The 22,662-nt window shown below is 34.1% G+C and overlaps 3 protein-coding genes across 3 annotated transcripts; 2 read left to right on the plus strand and 1 right to left on the minus strand.

Moving 5' to 3' along the window:
• The first annotated feature begins 6,191 nt into the window (after positions 1–6,191).
• On the plus strand, positions 6,192–7,578 carry LOC133303945 (uncharacterized). Its single transcript, XM_061503917.1, has 3 exons — positions 6,192–6,734; positions 6,813–7,038; positions 7,328–7,578. Exons 1-3 carry the CDS (start codon positions 6,192–6,194, stop codon positions 7,576–7,578), a joined length of 1,020 nt encoding a protein of 339 aa, XP_061359901.1.
• A 202-nt stretch (positions 7,579–7,780) lies between these two features.
• Positions 7,781–8,550, plus strand: LOC133303946 (uncharacterized protein At2g29880-like). Its single transcript, XM_061503919.1, has 2 exons — positions 7,781–8,104; positions 8,185–8,550. The coding sequence occupies exons 1-2, from the start codon at positions 7,781–7,783 to the stop codon at positions 8,548–8,550; spliced, it is 690 nt and encodes a 229-aa protein (XP_061359903.1).
• Positions 8,551–17,868: 9,318 nt separating this feature from the next.
• On the minus strand, positions 17,869–21,548 carry LOC133303947 (GDSL esterase/lipase At5g55050-like). The gene is made up of 5 exons (XM_061503920.1): positions 21,266–21,548; positions 21,017–21,162; positions 19,293–19,523; positions 18,607–18,853; positions 17,869–18,098 (listed from the first exon to the last, which is right to left on the minus strand). Exons 1-5 carry the CDS (start codon positions 21,546–21,548, stop codon positions 17,869–17,871), a joined length of 1,137 nt encoding a protein of 378 aa, XP_061359904.1.
• Between the last annotated feature and the right edge of the window lie 1,114 nt (positions 21,549–22,662).

Here is a 22,662-nt window from a genome sequence, read left to right on the forward strand (position 1 = left end):
ACTATTTCCGCCAATACTAGACGTTTGTATCTTGTTTAATCTTTCCAATCGCAGTATTGCAATATCCAGAAATGTCATCTTTTATGAAAATTCTTTTCCTTTCATCGCTGCATCTAATCCTTCATCTAATCCAGTTCCAGAACATACAGAAATCCCTGAACATATTCCTACCTATGATACTGATTTTTCAGCTCCCACACCTCAGCCCATTACTCCCACTACACTATATCCAATCGTTCCTCAAGATTTAATACCAGAAGTCAACCTTCAACAACCTCAAAATATCCAACTCAGACGTTCGCCCATACCTCATATTGCACTGAAATATTTGCAGGATTTTCGTGTCTCTATCAATTGCTTCTGACACCAATGCAGTCTCAGGTTCTTCTCTTTCTACTTCTTACCCACTTTTTGATGTATTATCTTATAACCAATGTTCTTTTGCCTATAAGAACTTTTGCCTCAATGTTACTTCTTGTACTGAACCAAAGTCATACTCCCAAGCTTCTAAGCACGAATGTTGGAGGAAAGCCATGCGTGATGAAGTAACAGCTCTAGAAAAAAAAAAAAAACAGACATGGTCCATTGTTGATCTCCCTCCCAATACCACACCCATTGGATTCCCAATACCACACCCATTGGATGCATGTGGGTTTATAAAGTAAAACACAAGGCAGATGGTTCAATAGAACGTTACAAGGCGAGATTGATAGCCAAAGGCTACAATCAAGTTGAAGGCTTCGACTACCTTGACACATTCTCTCCAGATGTGAAACTCACTACTGTCAGAATACTCCTCTCCATTGCCACAACGAAAGGATGGACACTATAGCAACTAGATGTGAATAATGCATTTTTACATGGAGACTTACATGAAAATGTATACATGGTACTCCCCCAAGGCTTCACTCTGAAAAATCAAATCAAGTTTGTAAACTACAACGTTCCCTATATGGCCTTAAACAAGCTAGCAGACAATGGAATGTTAAACTTACCATTTCACTCTTTTCTTCGGGATATGTTCAATCTGAAGCAGACCATTTATTGTTGGTAAGAAAACAAAATAATTCTTTCACTGCCTTCCTCATATATGTCGATGACATAGTATTAACAGGAAATAATGGAGATGAAATTCATCGTGTTAAATGTTGCGATCACGGCAAGTATACAGATCGTACAAGTAATAAAGAATGAGCAAAGTTATCGTTCCCACGAGGATTAAATATACAATCACTATTCTCATTATTTCTCTTAATTTGGACAAATCACAATGAGTTGGAAGAGTAATTTTCAATTATGAAAATTAAAATAAAGACAATTGCAATTAAAATAAACTTTAGATAAAAACTCAGAGAATTAAAATTGGATTTGAGAAATCAATGACGAAACTATAGCTATTTCACTTCCGATCCTCCTTAAATTAATTAATTCAATTTATTAATATCTTATCTAAAATTAATTCGAACAATTCATCATCTAAATTTAATTAGTTAAATCCTAATTTTTTAGAGCTTTAACCCAATTGGGACCCTAATGTCTTAGAATTTTTTTTTTTTGATTAAGCTTTAAGCACGATGAATTCCAAAGTTCGAAATTCTTACAAGCCTATATCTAGATCATGTAAAAATTGGTGTTTACCCTTATCGAGACTAAGATCCCAATATGTCTATTGTGAATCATAATCCTCTCTATTCTTAAATGAATGATCAATTCATAAAATATTTTTAACATGAAATTCAAGATAAACACAACAATTAGAGACAATTTATTAATAAAGAAATTAACTCAAAATAAGGATTCACGTCGGATCCATATCCCTAACTACAAAAGAGTTGGCTTAAACAAAACAAAAGGTTAATAGAAAATAGAAGAAATCATGGAGAGAAGAAGAATAGTTGATCTACATTGCTAAGCTTCAATCATTTCTTCAATCTACTTACCTTCTCTCTTCCTCAATTCTCTTATCTCTGCGTTCTTCCTTCGTGCGTGAAAGAATGAATCTTGTGTCCAAAAATTTTCTCTTTTATATTGAAGAGAAACTTTCCTTTAAAATCTCCAATCAAATCTGTAATTAAATCTTCAATTTAAATCTTCAACCATATTTGTGATTAAAAAATTAAAATTAATTTAAATTTGAAGATGTGGCAATAGTGGCACGTGAAAACCAAAAGTAGAAAGCTTGGAGCTTGAAGTGCTATCTTGTGGGAAGCAATGGCTCCTTTGGCGTGAACAATCAGAGGGCATTTGAGATTGGCGCTTTTAGTGCCATAATGAGAGAGAAGTTGGCGCTAAAAGTGCCACACTTGTAATCTTAAAGCACCCAGAAAGAGTTTGACTTTTGCGTTGCTTCTTGTTTCTCTTGCTATTTGAGCTTTCTAATCTTGGTATTTTTCAATCACAAAAATTCCTACAAAAAACAATAATTTCATGAAAGTATTTCTGAGAATAAATCAGCAATTAAATTACACTTTTCATGTATTTTGGCTGAATTTATAGTTATTTGCTCAATTTGGCCCTTAATACATAGTGGATTAAGGGCTTATCAACAATTCTTAGGTTTGGAGATTGTTGTCCTCGGCAATAAACAAGAATAAACAATATGAAGCACGAAGTTTACCTTGAGAGATAAATACATGAAATTCAAGCATAACATTGCCTCAAACCAGTAGTTTAGAGCATATGCTCATGAGAATACTATGCTAAGCATAAGTGACTTCCGATTTTTTAGAACTTTCAATAATAATTTCAATTTTTAGTAGGAATAGAATATAACTTTAGTACCCCTTACTAAATAATTAATACACTCATTACTCAAGTGTTTGGGGTAAGATCACTCAATTCATCAGTGTAATAGCAATACTATAGGTTTTATCCTATTCTCAAGTTCCTAAAGATGAGGAACATAGACAACATGTACAAATTGATTAAAATGTCTTTTTGAGGTTGTAACACGACCTGTTATGAGGGTAAAAATATTTGGGAAGTAGCTAAATTTCTTATATGAGATTGAAACACATTATCCAATATAAAATCAGTCAATTCAGATACATTCTTTCACTACCTTTTCTCTTTTCTAACTTCATACTTTTCTCATTTCCACCACTTTCTTATTTTCTTAATTGCAGCATCTTTAGAAACTTAATAAAAAAAATAAAAATTGCGTTTTCTTCCTTACTTTGCAGCTTTATTTTATATTTTTCTTCCTCACTCTGAGCACTTTTCCCCTCTTCTCATTACTTAACACTATTCATAATAGTTTCACCTTAAAATTTTGATAAGTTTTTCAATCTCATTCAAAGGTGGGACATTTAAAGATAAGGATTAAGTAACAAGGTGGGTAAATAAAAGAAAAATAAGTCTTAGGCTCAAAGGGATTAGCAATGGAAAATTTATCAGGTGCTCTATTTGAAGAAGTGGTTATATAGAATAAAATGTCCTTGTCTTCCCAATCTATGCATGCAGCAAGAGAGAAATAGAACAAGTTCTAGAGTTCTACTAAAGAAAGGTCTCTCAAGAAGAAATTTAAATTGTTTAGACTCAAACCTCGCATGTTGTGGAACCAAACTAGAATACTATCCTTATTTTCCAATCAAAATATCATCCAAAAATTCTCCAAGGGAAATCATTCAAACGAGAAATCATATTCTCCAAAATGAGATTCAATGCAATGTTATGACAAAAAAATCATTGTGAATTCTCACAAAGTCACTTGTGCCTCCTAGAGTCTATTCAGATTTATTAACCAACTTAGCTCATACTAACTTGGAAAAACATTCAGCAACCAATAGAATAAGAAAAGAAAACTAAAAAAAAATAAAAAAAATCAAAAGAATTGAGTTATCTCCCAAATATTTGAAAATTCCTATTGAGTGTGTCTATTCCTCAGTCAAAACACGTACTCAGAATACAATATACATCAAACAAAATAGCATGATAATATCGACAGGAAGTATCAAAATGTGAGTTACATCTCAATACAGTACCAAAATAAAGTAAAAGAAACTAAAAGTCTAGAAAAAGTAAAGACAAAAGAGATAGTGGTGAAGTGGTAGGTCCTTAGTCATGGGTCTGCTCATAATCAACTGAAATGTCCTCTGCTGCTGTCTAATCGGCTGCCACTCCTGCAATTGGTACCAAATGTGTTTCTGGCCGCCATCCAATAATGTCAATGCTCAACTTTTCACAGATGGACTCACACATCTTTGTATTATAATGTACCTGTCGCTGGAACTCGAGAATAACTGGTGAATCCGCTAGTAGTGGAGTAGAGGGTTGTCCCTGTGAAGTGCAAGGAATATCAGATGACTGTGCCGGTGGTGGATGCAAGGAACTCCTCAAAAGCACATGCTTCTTTGATTCTTCAATCCAATGTACCATATCCTCCAAGTTAATTTCAGGTTCTAACTCAATATCTGGAATGTCTTCGGAATTAATCCTAACACCTGCCCTGATGCAAAGTTGTGTGATAAGTGAACTGTGACTTAAGCGCCCCTCTTTCCTTACATTAGTGATGTTGTGGAGGATCCCATCAGAGAGGATAGCACCAATATTCAAATTGCCATCATTAAGGAGCACACTATCAATATTGCACGCTCAATGTTGACATTAGCATAATTGGTGGAAGGAAAGATGTTGCTATTAATGAAATGATGCCAAGCACGTGCATTTGCATTCAGGTCAGCTTTGTTCAACTTCTTAGGCACAGGCCGGTTTGGCTTGTATATCCATCTGGACTGTGGGTGTGCAACTTGTAATATCACTGTATTAGCTGCTGCAGAAATATGATTATCGTACAATGTCTTGGATTTGTTTTAGGCTCTGTTTGGGAGATGGTTTTAGGAGGGGAAGGGAGGGGAAGGAAAGGTTTTAGGAAATCTTCCCCTTGTTTGGGAGTTTAAAAAAAGGAGGGGAAGGATTTGAGGGTTTTTACTAAACCCTACAAAATCTCCCTTCTTCCTAAAATTTAAGTTCCTCCATTTCAAGGGGTTTAAGAGGTAAACTGTTCGAAATTACTATTTTACCCTTCCTATTAAAGTTAGAACATCTTCTCTCTCTTACCGTTTCTCTCTCTCCCTGGTTGCTTGGCTAGGGTTTCACTTTCCCTCTTTCTCGGTATGTCTCTCCCTCTCTTCTCTTCATTTTCTGATTTCGATCTCAATCGCCGATTTGGTTGCATGTTGCTAGATTTGTAATTCTGGCAAAAGTTTTTTTTACGAAATATTCAGCGGTATGGAAGCTACAACGGTAAGTTTTCTGTTTTAAGAAATGTTGAGAGATTAATACGGTAGTTCTTCTCCACGTATGTGGGTAATATGGTTATTCTTCTTCCCAAAGTTGGGTTTGTGTTTTGGAGATTGATATATGTTGCAGATTAGTCTGTGCTTATTGAGACTTTTTCAGCGAAGCCAAACTAGTATGGAATGCTTGCAAAGTTCACTATTGTTACATTACATCATTATGCAATGCTACTTTGTTATGTTGAGTTCATGCTATTAAAAAACTCTATCTTTTAAGTTTCATATATAGTAGTATCTGCTATTAAAATTTTTATTTCTTATTAAAAGTAGTTTAATCCTTTATACCCTTCAACGAAGTCTTATTTTGTATGTTGCTAGTGCTTATAGCTTTGTATTAGCATTGATTATAACCTGCCAAAATGAATCTTGGTAGTTGATATTATTTTGCCGAATGTATATATAGATTTCTCATATATTGTTGTGTTGTTTTATTATAGTTGTTGACTAAATGTTGCTATCCCTTTGGCGTGCATGGAGTTCTAGATTTTAGTGTGTTTTTTATGTATCCGTCTTTTGGCTTGGTTTTTATAATGCAAAGATTGTAATGTAATGGAGTTCTCATATATTTCTTATTATAATGCCAGAATATGGTTATTAAAAATAATTCCATACCACATTGATTTGACAAAATGTATTTTACATAGCTTGCTTGGTGTAAAATTTCCAGAAAGCTTCATTTGGACACAATCTTCATTGTTTATATGGAGAGAAAACATATGTTAGTATCACAAAATTAGACTCTACAATGAACGAGTATAGTTTTTTTTTTTTTTTTTTATTCAGGTTACACTGATTTAAGGAATTGGACAACATTACAGTTATTTTTTTATAATACCCATTAATTTTATAAATCCCCTTAATTAGCACAAACTAGTAAAACCTTGCATTGTTTATATGGATAATCCAGGAGAAAAGATGGATAATCCAGGAGAAAAGAAAAATCGTGCATTGTTTATATGGAGAGAAAGACGTCGAATGGCTATTATTCATGTCATATGCCTTGTAGTTTATTACTACATGCTTAGAATTCATTCTCAAAGTAGGATACCTGATCGTATGTTGATTTTGGAGAAGGAGAGAGCACGAGAAAAAATAATGAAGCGAGTTACTAGTAGTGAAGGTCGAAAGATAATAAGAATGGGGCCTATAGCTTTTTTGGACTTGTGTGCAATGTTAGAACGAGAAGGTGGTCTCCAATCAACCCAACGGGTAAATATAGAGGAACAAGTTGCCAAAACCCTCTATATTCTAACACATAATGTTAGAAATCGAGAGGTTCAATTCTGGTTTCGACGCTCTGGTGAGACCACTAGTCGGCATTTTCATCATGTCCTTCGATCAATAGTGGAGTTAGAAGACAAATATCTTAAACAACCAGATGGCTCACAAATTCCAATGGAAATTATGGGAAGCAACCAGTTTAACCCATTTTTTAAAGTAAAAAATTGTTTTCATATTTAGATTTAAAAACATGTTTAGTTAAAAATATATTGATGATAATAACAATAATGCCAGGATTGTGTCGGGGCAATTGATTGTACACATGTTCGTGTCAAAGTTCCATTGAATGAAGCCTCAAAATATCGTGGAAGAAAAGATTTTCCAACACAAAATGTTTTGGCTGCCTGTTCATTTGACCTAAGATTTACTTATGTTCTGCCTGGATGGGAGGGCACTGCTTCGGATTCAAGGATACTAAAAGATGCACTACGCAGAACAGATAAACTTAGAATACCTAAAGGTAATTAGTAATTTTTTTTCTATAATTTTCCTCTTGTTTCATTACATATAACTTAGCAAAAAAAATTTAATAGGTAAATATTATCTCCTTGATGCTGGATTCATGTTGAGAAAGGGGTTGATCACACCTTACAGATCAACCCGCTATCACTTGAAAGAATTTTCCTCAAGAAACCTACCTCGAACACCTTAAGAATTATTTAACCATCGCCATTCGTCCTTACGTAATGCTGTTGAAAGGGCTTTTGGGCTTTTGAAAAAAAGGTTTCCTATTATTGCTAGCGGCACAGAACCAACTTATGGAATCAAGACACAAAACAAGATTATCATAGCATGTTGCATTTTGCACAATTATTTGATGATGGTCGACCCTGATGAAGAGTTGGTTGCTGAGGTGGATGAAGAGATTTTTGACCAAAGAGTATCTGAACAACATGGAGATATCCATATAGACGAGGATGAGGATGAAGAACATACTCGTTTAGGAGAAAATTTAAGAAATTCTATTGCTGATGCTATGTGGAGAGCTTATAGATCATGATTAGGATTATTATGTACTTTTTGACTTAATGAATTGCTGTTTTGTAGTTGCGGGTGTATTATCATGAATAGATCTGTTACCCATTTTATATTGTTCTATTATTATCAATTTTGTGATTGTGAGACATTGATTCTACTTAATACTGAATTTTGCATATGCTTAATGTTCAATTGCTACATTGCTAAAATTGTATTTAGGAATCATGTCTAAGTCGAAGACTAAGCGAGAAATATGGACACAAGAGATGGATGATGCTCTTATTGATGCTTTTTTGCATCAACAGAACGATGGAAATAAAGTTAGTGGCTCCTTTACATCCAAAGCATATGAAACCATCATAAAGGAGTTGCAACAAAAATTTGGACGCTCATTTGAGAAAGAAAAGATTAAGAGTCGCTGGAAAATAGTAAAAAGACGTTTTTCCAAGTGTTATGACTTGTTCAAGAATGGGTTGAGTGGATTTGCTTGGGACCCAATTACAAAACAATGGTGCGCTGAGCCTGAAGTTTGGCAAAAGCTAATTGAGGTATATTATGAACTTTTCTTGTTTTTATCTCTTTCATGTATTTGCTTAAAAATATTTGTTCAACAATTATTATTGTATAGGCTAAGCCTGAAGCAAAAGAGTGGATGGGAAAGTCTATTCCCAATTATGACAAGTTGATGATCGTGTGTGGAGGAGACAGAGCCACTGGACAGCATGCTGAAACTGCCAAAGACATTAGAAACAAAAGGTCATTGCCTTGTGAATCTGAGTCAATAGAAACCATTGATGTGACCTTAGAGAGTGCTCAAGAGGTTGGTAATGAAAATGAAGTTACATCACTTGACGTACAAGATACTCGCAGTCAAGAGGTTAAATCTAAAAGGGCTAAAAGGTCAAAGGATGAAGAAGTTGAAGGGATACAAGTGGCACTTCAAGATATTGCTGGAGCTCTTAAAGAGGGTAATGCAGCAATCCACAACACATAATGTATCATGCACAAGCAGCTTCGGCCTATTCAACCGAGATACTAATCATATGTCTATTTGCATATACCAAATCTATTAAAGTTGAGCAATCAGAACATATAAAACCAGCAATTAAACCACACAGGTTTGTAAGAATTTGAACTTACACTATTTAGTTGCTGAGTATATCGGTCCAATGGTAATTAGAAGATACAAATTCAGTATTGTTGAATAGGTAAACATAGAAATCAACAAAATGCTGCACAAGTCCAATATCAATGTAACTCGAGTTCATGCATTGCTAATGGCAATTAGGTGCATTTAAAAGCAAGTGGGTGGTAGTTACCACCGAAGCAATAACCATATGCAATATTGAGCAATGAAAGGATAATGGTAACCAATAAAATAAGAACATTCAATGCAAATTAGCTAACCCAAATACAAGGGAAGCGATGACCAATAAAATAAAGACATTTTTAGTTAACCCAAATTGCTACTCAGATTACCAAATACAAGGGCAGCCATTAACATTTACAACACGCAACATTATGTCAACGAACTCATGTGTATCCAAAGTGTATTCATGTCCATTCATAAGGAACGTGTCAGCACCATATGCATTCCAAGTAACTCATATTTATGCAGGATGTGGTGACCATGTACCCAGTTACAAGGTGGTTACTCTAGTCACATACATTGGACTGTATAATTAAGAGTATTTAACAAAAAGAGAGAGGATATAGTTATTATTATTTTATTATTATTATTTGTAATTATCAAATTTTAACCGTTGATTTCTGTCAATCTAACAGTTATAATTTATTAGAATTAATAATTAATTAATAAATTTGACTCAATAAATTATAACGGTTAGATTTACAGAAATCAACGGTTAAGATTTGATAATAACAAGTAATAAGAAAAAAGTAATAAATATAACCTTTCCCCCAAAAATAGTAACTAACGAAAAATACTAAAATTCAACAAAAATAAAAACTGAAATTTTAAAACTAGAAACCCAAAGTAAATTACCCAAGTGCTTGCTATAAGATATGAAATTAAAATGAAGAGTAAAGACCCAAATTGCTCCCTGACAAAAAACTCAGTGTCCAAATTAATCCCTCACAAAAATAAACTCGTTAGATAGTCCTCAACAAACTGAAACAGGACCCACGTTAGTCCTTCTGTCAATCCAAAACTCACGGTGTAATGACGGTTATGATGTGTCACGTTAAGTGACATGCTGGAGGCCACGTGGGTTGAGGAACGACGTCGTTTTGAGAGACTCATACACGTTGGTCAGTATGGTCCCTAACAGTTTTAACAAAGGGGACCAGTATGGTCCCTAACATTTTTATCGAGGTCCTTTTTAGTCCATACTAAAGTTCTGTTAACACTAGTGCCACCATTTGCTATTAACATATCAGCAATGTCATTTCCCCTTGTACATGCTAATATTAGTCATGCATAACACAATCAACTTCTGCATAATTCACACCATGACATTCTTAGTTTAGTCTTTATACATTGTTCCCATTTCCCCTTGTACATAAATATACTTTTTGTCATTGTTATTAACCAAATTCAACTATACAGTTAATAACATTAACATTACAAAAATAACTACTTGCTCTTAGTACCTTCAAGCGGGAAAGACACAAAGACACGCAGAGCCTTCAAATTTCATTATCGACAAAAAGTATGTATGTTTGATTCGAAATAAATTCAAAACAGTACATTACAATTTTCATTCCGTTCATAGCATATATATTGCTTTTCAATGTAATCAGAATATACCTCGCATATTTATGTTTAAGGTTTCTTAACTCATCGTAGGTTATGGTATTATTAGATCGTGTGAATATTGTTTTATAGACTGGAAAATTGCTTATCTTACTTCTAAATCCTACATATATTGTTACTTAAATCTCAACAGAAAATCAAAAAGTTAAAAATATCGCTCATTAATATAGCACAATTTTTATTTCAATTTCTTTGACGATGCCAAATACTTATTTTTGAACAAACAATGAATATCCAACAGAAGAAATAAATCCCTTCAATTTTATTTTATTTTAAATGGAAAAGATTAACATGGACCCAATAAAAAAATAATTGATTGATTGGTTGGGCTGGATGTATGTGGCATGGTTTGGCTTATAATGTTTAAGAACCTACGAAGTAAGAGCATGTTTTTCTCATTTGAGTTCAATCATACATCTGTTAGAAATAACAGTAGTTTGCCAGTTGTTTTGGCTGGTTGAGATTTTCTAACAGTAGCCTTAACCAAATTCAACCTCCAAGACCCCAACTTCAAGGTGATGTTGATTTTTTCATGCGTTATTTTTGTAATGTCAATGTTATTAACTGTATAGTTGAATATGGTTTAGGAAAAGAAGTCACACTGTAACTTTTTTACATGGGTGGATGATGCTACATATGATACCATGGAGCTGGAAGATTGGACAATTAACAAGCTGGAGTTGAATGCAGCTGAAATGGAGTTCAAGTTGAACTTTTTAGACATGAAGCTCAATGATGAACTGCACCTGGAGGTGAATAACCACAAAAAGAAGATTAATGAGCACTGTATAAAGATTGAAGACATATCATTGAAGATGCAGGCAGACTTTGAAAGGATTGAGAAGGAAATGATGCATGTGTGTAGGTGTGCTAGGGTGTTTGCTCGATCCATTATTGTTGTGTTTCTAGTATGTATATATCTTGCAAGTAGGCTGGAGTGAAATTTAAAATATGGTTATGTTAAGATTTGCTGGTGTAATGAATTGTTGTTCATGCAATGTATGTAGCATGTCTATACTCTAAAATGAAATACATTTACCTTATCTTTGCCCATATGTGGAGAAGATGCAGAATAATTAGAATCAACAATTAACTCTCAGTGGTGAATAACTCAAGAATGAGCGAGAAGAGGAACAATGGTGACCAGCGACGGTGAAGATGGTGCAGTGGGTGTTTGTGGTTGGTGAAGATTGGGCGGTTGGGTCTTTAGTGGTTCGTTGATGGTAATGGGTATTTTGAATATGGTGGTTTGGGCGAAGGGAACCCGTGGTTTTTCGGCGGTGGATATGGCTGAGGTATCTAGCCTAAGAAGAATAAAAGAAAGTGAGAGGGTTGGGTCACCTGTGGGTGTTCGTTGGAGTGGGTGAAATGGTCGGTGGTTCTGTGAGTTTGGCAGAAGAAGAAGGCTTCTGTGAGTTTGGCAGAAGAAGAAGGCTGCCAGTGGTGTTGTGCCTCGGTTTTGTGCGGCGGTGGAAGGTTGTTCGCTTATGGTGGTTGAGATGAGGAGTTGTAACTGGTGGTCGGTGTGGGTCTGGGTGGGAGCTCTGGGCCGATGGTGGCTATGGAGAAGATGGCTGTCAAGGTGGTTGGTGAAATAAGGTGTCTAACCGATAGGGGTTTGTGGAAGATTGGTGAGATGGGGAAGCTTAGTGGAAGATTGGTGAGGTGGGGAAGACAGGTTGGGTCTTTGGAGGTTTTGGTTCGAAGATATGGCGGTAACCATGGTGGTTACCGGCGGGTCGAAGAACGGTGGTGCTTGTCCGGTTATGGTGGTTTGTCGCGGCGGTTATGACGGTGGTGAGGAGTGGTTTCCGGTGAAGGTTGGGGTTTGAGGTTTTGTTGGTTAGGAGTGAAGAAGAAGAAGGAAAGGGGTTTATGGTAAAAAGTAAAAATAATTAAAAGATGAAAGGAAATTATGAGCTATTTGGTATCATATATAAAACATGATAATATATGCTTATATGATATTTTATGACATTTTTAGTTATTTGACATCGTCATCGTATGATATAAGTTTGGAAAAAGTTATATTTATTATCTAATTTTTTTATTACCTGTTATTAACAAATTTTAACCGTTGATTTCTGTCAATTTATAATTTATTATAAATTAATAATTAATTAATAAGTACGACTCTATAAATTATAATCGCTAAATTGACGAAAATTAACGGTTAAGATTTAGTAATAACATGTACTAAGAAAAAAGAAAAAATAGGTAGAAAGTATAATCAGTGTTATTAAAATCGGACCGGCCGGACCGGTTGGCCCCAGAAACTGGCCCATCAATCGGTTCGGTTACTACATTGGACCGCTTAAGTAATCGACCCGGCATTGACCCAGTGACCCGGTCATAAACCGCGGTTCAACCAGTACCTTAGAGTGAGGAGAGCCGTTTTCTACAACTACGCCACCATCACATGTTGAATAATTTACACCATTTAATATATTTATTATATAACTTTTAAGTTAAGAGAATTATTTTAATTATTTCAAAAATTGCATGTAATGTGGTTCAAACCCCTTGCATTAAGGATACAGAACATAACAAATACCACTAAACTACTTCAAGTTATTGTGTAGATGGCACCATTTAATATATTTATTATGGGTTCGCTTTTTCTGCAGTTACTGCAGATAAGTTATCTACAGTAAGCCCAATACGACGTCGATTTGGGGCAGAAATCATGGTGTTTTTGTAATTTTAATTTATTTCAAGGTTATGATAGTCTTTATATTTATGATTTTTTAAGATTTCAATACCAAAACGACGTCGTTTTAAGAATAAATGCAGATAACTTATCTGCAGTAACTGCATAAATATTTTCCCCATTTATTATATAATTATGTATATAATATAAATTTATATATATATATATATATATATATATATATATATATATATATATCTGGTTCATGCGGTTCAACCAGTGACCCACCGGTTGAACCATTGACTCAGTGACCCGGTACCTCGACCGGGTCAATGACCGGTCTGGTTCTAATAACATTGCGTATAACATCTCCCCATAAGCTTATATAGCAGAACTTTTTAATATATTAAAATAGTATATAATTTAATTAGACTTAAAGAGTGGGATTAGCCCGGATAAGGGATTGATGTATTAACATAATTTACCAGTGTAATTCTTAAAAATTTAATATATTATTTTAATATAATATATTAAAATAAAAATTAAATTTTCAATACATTAATTTTAAAATATTGAAGATTTTTATAAAATTAAATATCATATGACATATTTGAAAGAATTATTTAAATTCTTTATTAAAGAATATTTTGTCAAAAATATTTATTTTTATTCTATTTAGTACTATACAGTATATTATCAAATACCAAATGGTATTATCTTATAAAAATTTAATTACACCTTATACACATCAGGTATTATAACGCACAAAACGCCAAGACGACTAATAAAATGATGCATAAAGCACCACTTTTGCAAATAAGTTTCGGTGCTTTAAGCGCCCTGATTTTGCTATTTGGTGGCGCATGTTGCGCTAGATATTGAGGAAGATTTCGCACAAAAAGCATGAAATTATCAAACTTTCAATTTGGTGGCATTGTTTCCGCAAGAATCGGTGCCACGAGCATCAACGATCAATTGCTTTTTCGCGCACAAAGAGGCAAAATGCGTTCTTTGCACATACTTATCGAAAGTTTAAATTGCAGGCGCTTTTGTGTCATGATAATGCTTTCAACGTCACCTTCAACTGTTGATTTCATTCACCTGAATTTTTCACAACCAGAGTCCTACACCAAAATACATAATTTCTTACTCAAAATTAAAAATTACCCTAACATAAAAAAAAGAATTAAAATAAAATAGAAGACACGAAATAGGAAAACTCATTGGGTTATCTCTCAATTTGCTTTTGTTTTACGTCCCGAGCTTTACATGAGTAGTCTAATCCTTAGGTGAAAAAAGGGAGACAGATCTTTGGTCCGTATCAACTTGGCCTCCATGGTATAGCTTCAACATACATCCATTAACCTTGAAAGAATCATTAGTATCAATTGGAGAAATTTCAACAATACCATAAGAAAATACCTGTTTGATGAAAAAGGGTCACAACTAGCGAGACTTAAGTTAACCTGAGAACAACTTCTGACGAGAATTGTAGAGTAATACCTGTTGTCCCGGCTCAAAGTATTTTAGGATGATCTTCTTATCATGCCATCTATTTGTCTTTTCCTTATAGATTTTAGCATTCTCACACGCAGCCAACCTAAACTCATTAAGCTTATGTAATTGCAACAATCTTTTCTCATCAGCAGTTTTCAAATCAAAATTAAGAAATTTAGTTGCTCATATGGCTTTATGTTCTAATTCAACAAGAAGGTGATAAGACTTACCATATACCAATTGGAATGGTGACATACTTATGGGGGAGTCTTGAAGGCTGTCCGATATGCCCACAACGCATCGTTAAACTTCTTCGCCCAATCATTTCTTCGCCATGATAATGCTTTCAACGTCACCTTCCACTGTTGATTTCATTCACCTGAATTTTTCACAATCAGAGTCCTACACCAAAATACATAATTTCTTACTCAAAATAAAAAAAAAAGAATTAAAATAAAATAGAAGACACGAAATAGGAAAACTCATTGGGTTATCTCTCAATTAGCGTTTGTTTTACGTCCCGAGCTTTACATGAGTAGTCTAATCCTTAGGTGAAGAAAGGGGGACAGATCTTTGGTCCGTATCAACTTGGCCTCCATGATATAGCTTCAACATACATCCATTAACCTTGAAAAAATCATTAGTATCAATTGGAGAAATTTCAACAATACCATAAGAAAATACCTGTTTGATGAAAAAGGGTCACAACTAGCGAGACTTAAGTTTACCTGAGAACAACTTCTGACGAGAATTGTAGAGTAATACCTGTTGTCCCGGCTCAAAGTATTTCAGGATGATCTTCTTATCATGCCATCTATTTGTCTTTTCCTTATAGATTTTAGCATTCTCATACGCAGCCAACCTAAACTCATTAAGCTTATGTAATTGCAACAATCTTTTCTCATCAGCAGTTTTCAAATCAAAATTAAGAAATTTAGTTGCCCATATGGCTTTATGTTCTAATTCAACAAGAAGGTGATAAGACTTACCATATACCAATTGGAATGGTGATATACTTATGGGGGAGTCTTGAAGGCTGTCCGATATGCCCACAACGCATCGTCAAACTTCTTCGCCCAATCATTTCTACTATTGGTATTTTTCAATCACAAAAATTTCTACAAGACACAAAAATTTCATGAAAGTATTTTTGAGAATAAATCAGCAATTAAATTACACTTTTCATGTATTTTGGCTGAATTTAGATTAATTACTTGCTCAATTTGGCCCTTAATACACAGTGGATTAAGGGCCATCATTAAACGTCACCTAGACCATCTTTTTAAGATAAAAGACTTAGGTTCTCTTCGATTTTTCTTGGGACTTGAGGTTGCTCGTTCAAAATCACGTGTCATTCTCAACCAACGAAAGTTTGCATTAGAGTTGTTGTCTGATTTGGGTTTCCTTGCTGCTAAGTCAGCTATGACACCAATGGATTCCTCTCTCAAGCTACGTATAGAAAGAACAAGGCACCCCTTTTTATGATGCAATAACTTATAGAAGGCTTGTTGGCTGGTTACTTTACCTCACCAACTCAAGACCTGACATATCATTTCCAGTTCAATAACTTAGTCAATTCATGGCTAATGCAATGGATGTTCACTACAAAGCTACCATCAGAGTGCTTCGATATATCAAAGGTTCACCTAGTAAAGGTTCATTCTTTCCATTTGATAACAATCTTCATCCATTTGCTTTCTCTGATTCGGACTGGGCATGTTGCATAAACATCAGACGCTCCTTATCAGGTTTTTGTATTTTATTAGGCGCGATTCTAGTTTCCTGGAAATCCAAGAAGAAGAATACAATTTCTCAAAGCTCTTCCGAAGTTGAATATCGAAGTCTTGCAAGTCTGGTTTGTGAGCTTCAGTGGCTCTCCTACTTATTCAAAGATCTTTCCATGCCTCTATCACATCCTATATCATTGTTTTGTGACAACAACTCAACCATTTACTTGGCTACAACCCTGCATTTCATGAAAGTAGCAAGCACATTGATACAGATTGTCACATTGTCAGGGAAAAGATTCATCAAGGCCTTGTTCATCTTCTTCACATTCGGTCCGCAGCTCATCTAACTGATTTACTGACTAAAGCTTTACACCGCACTCAGTTTCATACCCATTTAACCAAGTTGGGAATTAAAGATATTCACCTCCTAACTAGAGAGGGGCTATTGATTAATATATCAGTTACAATGTATTTATGCATGTGTAAATATTTAGCTTCAGCAACTGCATGGATTTGTTATGTAATCGAACGCAGTTGTGTTAGTTTTACTATTCCCGCCAATACTGGACGTTTGTATCTTGTGCAGCTGGTTCTTATATATACTAGTTTGTACTCATTCAAAAATAGTTTTTCCAATTAATTTGCTTCATCAATTTGTATTAGGGATAACGTTTTCATATAGCTTTATGCATAATATGTTGGTGTTCTTTAGCATCCTTTCACAAAAGTCACCTGTACAAAAAATGGTAGAAAAACTTTTATAATGGTGGTGGAGCCAGCGTCGCAATCTAGCCTGGGCCACGTTTATTTAGCCACGTTAAAACGTGGCTAATGTTTCAAAAGTAATCTTGCAAACTAGCCACCTTGTAGTCACGTTGAAACTGTGGCTAATTTTTGAAATTTAGTCTCTTCCAAGGCCCCTCTTGCCCCAACGTGGCTCGCCACTATTTTATAAAAACCTTATAAGAATCAGAAGTATACACATTAGTTAATGATTAGAATTAAGTCTCACATTCAATATAATCAATCGTTTGGGGCAAAGACCAAAAGTATTCTTCAATTTTTTATTTTATTTTTATACATTTCTTCAACTTTTCAATGCTGCGTAGTTATTATTCACTAAAAACATTATTTGCATTATTATATATTTTACAATTTATTCTGTACCATTGTAATAGGGATTACTTCATTTGAGATGCCTTTGAAACATTATTTCAAACCAGTAAGTGTTTGCAATATTTCTTAAAACGATATTTTATTATAACAACATTTTTATGGGAAAAAAAAAATTCAGAGTGGGATTTTTTAATTTCACGTGCCAAACCACTCTAATCCAATTAAGGGATCAGCAAATGTAATAACACAAACAAGAGACTACACTGTAATTATTTTTGGTTTGCAGAAAATTATAAACTTTAATAAAAATTATAAACTACAAATTTTGCTAAAAATTAGTCACAGGATGCTAATTATAAATAGCAACTCTTTTTTTTTTTTTTTTTGTATACGACTCTTATGACGAACACAAATGAGACAATTTTGCGATTCAATCTTCATATCATTAAATAATGCATGATAATTATTCTCAACATATAAGCATTGAAAGATGCCCTGGTTGATTTAAATTTCTAGTAATTGGATATTATCCCATAGACATGATTAATACGAACTAATTAATTGACTGAAATTCACTGGAATCACAAACTCATTCCCTCCCTCAAATAGAGTCTTAGCTGCCAACCCCGTAGCTGTCTCAGTTGGATGAAACAAATCCCAAAACAAGTGATCCCTACGATCCAAACAAAGATTGGTGTTCGGGGCTTTTATGCATGGACCCTCTCCATTGAATTTTCCACTTCCGCAACATGCTGACTTTGTGTCCTTCAACCCTAAAACATTTTGAACATGATTAAAACAAAATTAAAATAATTCATACACAACCTCATTCTGTTTTTCTTTGTTCGTGCATTGACATATGAGTTATGCAATAAAATAAAAATAACTCTTCTCCCTCTCATAAGTTTATTTTGTTATAATTTAATCCTCTCAATACAATACCTAGTGTATAATATTATTTAAGTTCCTTAGACAAATTTAATTAAGTAAATAATTATCTACACATTGAATGATACAAGTCATGTGAGTAACATTAACAACACACTTGTTTTAACATTTTTTTTAATTATTGGGTGAGTTTCATGTGAATTCTACCAAATTATAATAATGAGTCTAGTTATTTAATGAAACTCATATAAAATTTATTCAATAGTATAAAGTGTGTTGAAAAGAGTGTTATTGGCATTTCTCGTATCACGAAATTGAAATTAAAAATAAAAATAATGTCTTCGAAGTTTCTAAATGTTGTATATTATTATTAAATTATTATATGGTTCTTACCGAAGGCCAATGGATCGTTTAACAAGGTCATGGTCATTGCAAAAGTGTTGGCTAGTGAGTACTCCAAATCTTCCAACTCCGAACTCAACTTTCGCAGAAGATCACGAATTGCTGAGTAGAAAGCAACAGCCAAATCATTCAGTGGTGTCACACAGTTCCCTCCATTGGCAAAACTCAAAGCGGGACAGCACCCTATGGGTGGAACACTAAGAATGCCGAATTTCCGAGCCCCTAACTCATACAGTTTCTGCAATTCACAAGCATTATTCCCAATAAATGAACAATGTCTTTCATATATACATTATTTTCATAGAATAATATTATCTTTCACATATAAATCCTCTAATGATAAATTAAATAAAATATTTTCTAATTTTTTTTAAGGGAAAATGTGACATAAAATTTATCTCCCAAAAGTTGAAGATAATTTTATCTTATAGAGAAACACTAAACCTTGATTTATTACTTTTAATTTTCTGGTATAGTTTTGCTTAATATAATCACAGTTTGTTTTTCGAAAATATTTTCAGTGCTTCCGTTGTATCAAGTACTAGGCACATGATACAAAGTAATACTTTTATACTATTTTTATTCTTATAATTATTTTCACTCATATTTTTTTTGGCAAAGGAGTAAGTACTTGTGTAATTGTGTGGTGCAAAACTTAAAGAAAATTACGAACATACCACTATATGAGAGTAATAGTTGAGTTGTATAATAGCCAAATATTCTTCCTGGCCCATATGAATGCCACTGTCATTTCCTGCAAAATCGAAGAGGTCGTTGCTTCCAACGCTGATGAGAAACAAAGCCTTCGAAACAAAACAAGCAGCTTTTGCTGGCCCCAATATCTCTCTGATATTTCCACGGACCAATGCAAATTGTTGCACTTGCTTTTCAAGGTAAACCACTTCTCCCTACAAAGATATGATTCCCTCCCAGTTTAGTTGTTTTTAATTAATTATACATATATTATAGTAGCAAATATAAAAAAAATAAATAATAATTAAGACTCTCTGAAGATTCAAAAAATTTATTATTTATACCTACATAAGTACATTGAGATTGTTACCATCAACATTTTTTTTTTTTTTTTGGTACATTGCCAGGAGGCATCCCCATTCAACCTTTTCCGAGCACCATGCTCTCGGGGTACGGCCCGTTTGGACTAGCCCCTCATTGTAACAGTGGGTGCACTAAGCTTCGCAACCGGAGAAAGGACGAGACTAATCCCCCAACTGAAGATTTTTGGCTTATCCTCTGGCCCCCAAAGATTTTCCAAGAAACTGCTTGAGGCAGGGTTTGATCCCTGCACTAAGCAATCCCTTGGGAGCTCAGCTGCCAACTACATTTCTCTTTACATTTACATTTACAATTTCAAGTTAAGAGAAGTGCATGGGTTAATAATAAAGGATACTTTTCATGATATTGTAGATTTAAACCATATTAGTGCACAAATTATCTCACGTTTAGTAAGTTAAGTAAAAATATTTGTACCAAAAAAAAAAGTGAAAATATAAGGTAAGGAGTTTAAATAAAGGGAATTAATTTTCTTATACTGTTGTTAGGGGTGTAAATGAACTAGGTCGACCTACAGGGACCTACGGTCTAGCCTATATTAGGTCAGACTTGGCTTATTATAAATATTAAAATAGAATAGGCCTAGGTATTTAAAAAAACCTATTTAGAAAATAGACTATAGGCTTTTTTTGTACATGTCAGGCCTATAAGCCTACAAGCCAGCTTATATCATATTATTTATTTTAAATAAAATAAATAAAATTATTATTTTAATAATTTTGAATAATAAAGTAATATTAGTTGAATGTTTAACAGGCTAACAGGCCTAGGCCAAGACTTTTAATTTTTAAATATAGGTCAGGTCAGACTTTTAATTTAGGGCATACACAGGCTAATAGGTCAGGACAGACCCAGTGTTTTTGACACAGGCCTGACCTATTTAAGCCAAAATCTAGCCTAGCCTATTTACATTCCTAGCTGCTGTTGACAAGACCATTTTCCATCAAATACAAATGTATGTGGGTCCCACCATTTATGTTTAAAAACAACAAAAAATAAAAACTCAAACATCGACCTCTCATGAAATACTGTTCACTATTCCTGCGGAGGAGAATAACATTTCCGTTACATATAACATTTATTTTTTGTGTATAGAAATTTGTAATGAAGTTACAAATATTTTTCGATAATGACACTGAGATTTAAATCTATAACATATTTTTTTCCTTATCCTCTGCTGATTCATGATTACACTAATTGAACATATCTTTATTAAAATAAGTTTCATGATTCATCCTTTTTTTAAAATAAATTTTCACCATTTATCAAGCCTACTCTACTCTAGATTATTACAATTAGGGAAAAGCAAAGAAATGTTAGTACTAATTACCGATTGATTGAACCCTGTTTGTCTAAGAATTCCAGATCCTCCAGACGCAAAATTTACACCATGCAGAATGTTCCTCTTGAAACTGTATTGAAGCTTTTCCAAAGCCAAAAATGGTGGTGGACTCTTCTGATAACCAAATTGTCTCGCTAGTTTCCACAGAAGAAAATAATGCAAAGTAACTCAATAAAAACATATAAACGTACAATTCCATACAATTTATATGAAAATTCATTCTTCAAATGCATTTACCAATTTGGTCAGCAGTGTTAAAGCCATTGCTGAACCTTCCAGTAGGAACTGAATGTGGAAAATCAATCCCATTGTAGGGGAAGTTGGCCTTTGCTTTAGACCTAAGAAAATTGTTGGTTCCAACATCAAAAGTGGAGTCTCCAAATATGAATAATATTGGCTTATCTTCAACCCCATGAGCTACATGCATGTAAATCATGGCCAGAGAGAAGAGAAGAAAGAAAAAGACCGAAGCATTATTATTTGCGATATCAAAACATTTATGTGTAGCAAAGGATGCCATTTTCTATGCCTTATCCCCTTGATAGAGAATCTCACACAAGAGTTCAGTTTATAAACTCTTGATACCAAATGCGAAAACCCTTGGGTTTATATAAATGTTAACAAGTCAAAAACATACAAAAAGCCAATGTTAAAATTGGGGTCATTGTCTAAAAATAAAGAAAAATAAAGACCGGCCATCTATTGTCTTTCCCTGCAGCGGGAACAGATCAGAGCAGAATCCAAAGTATATATAGTAGCTCAGTTGAGGTCAAAGAGTTGAGCATGTAAAGGTGAGAATATATGTTCGATCATCTCCAATACCATCTTTGGGAGTGTTTAAAGCCTCAATCCCATGACCTGCCCAAAATCGGACTTGATAAAGAATCTCACACAAGAGTTCAGTTTATAAACTCTTGATACCAAATGCGAAAACCCTTGGGTTTATATATATGTTAACAAGTCAAAAACATACAAAAAGCCAATGTTAAAATTGGGGTCATTGTCTAAAAAATAAAATAAAATAAAGACCGGCCATCTATTGTCTATCCTGCAGTGGGAACAGATCAGAGCAGAATCCAAAGTATATATAGTTAGCTCAGTTGACGTCAGGGAGTTGAGCATGTGGAGGTGAGAACATATGTTCGATCATCTTCATATCATATTTGGAAGTGTTTAAAGCCTTAATCCCATGACCTGCCCAAAATCGGACTAGTCGTGAAACGATGAACCGATTAAAATATCTCTAAAAAAAAATATATTCTTTTGCACATCTAACGTATTTGATTGTTTATTAATATTACAAATACAAAGACAGTTATTTTTCTGCCGGTATAAGAATAAAAAATTTTATATCAAATTTTAATCATTGATTTGCTTATCTGTAATGACTCAAATATATAATAAATCAGAACCGTTTGATATAAATAAGATCAACGACCAAGATTAAAAATGTAATTTAAACCGGTATAAAGCTATCCTAACTAGAGTTGGCAAAACAGGCTAACCCGGTTCGGCCCGACCCAACTCGCATGCAACCCGAAAAAAAGAGCCGGGCTAGGGTTGGCTCGAAAAAAAAATGAGCCAGAAAACCCAAACCCAACCCGACTCGAGTCGGGTTAGGGTTAGCTCGCGGG

This window comes from Gastrolobium bilobum, unplaced genomic scaffold (genome assembly GCF_033153095.1).
Source record: "Gastrolobium bilobum isolate Gb01-03AN ecotype WA unplaced genomic scaffold, APGP_CSIRO_Gbil_v1 utg19567, whole genome shotgun sequence".
NCBI classification, from domain to species: Eukaryota; Viridiplantae; Streptophyta; class Magnoliopsida; order Fabales; family Fabaceae; genus Gastrolobium; species Gastrolobium bilobum.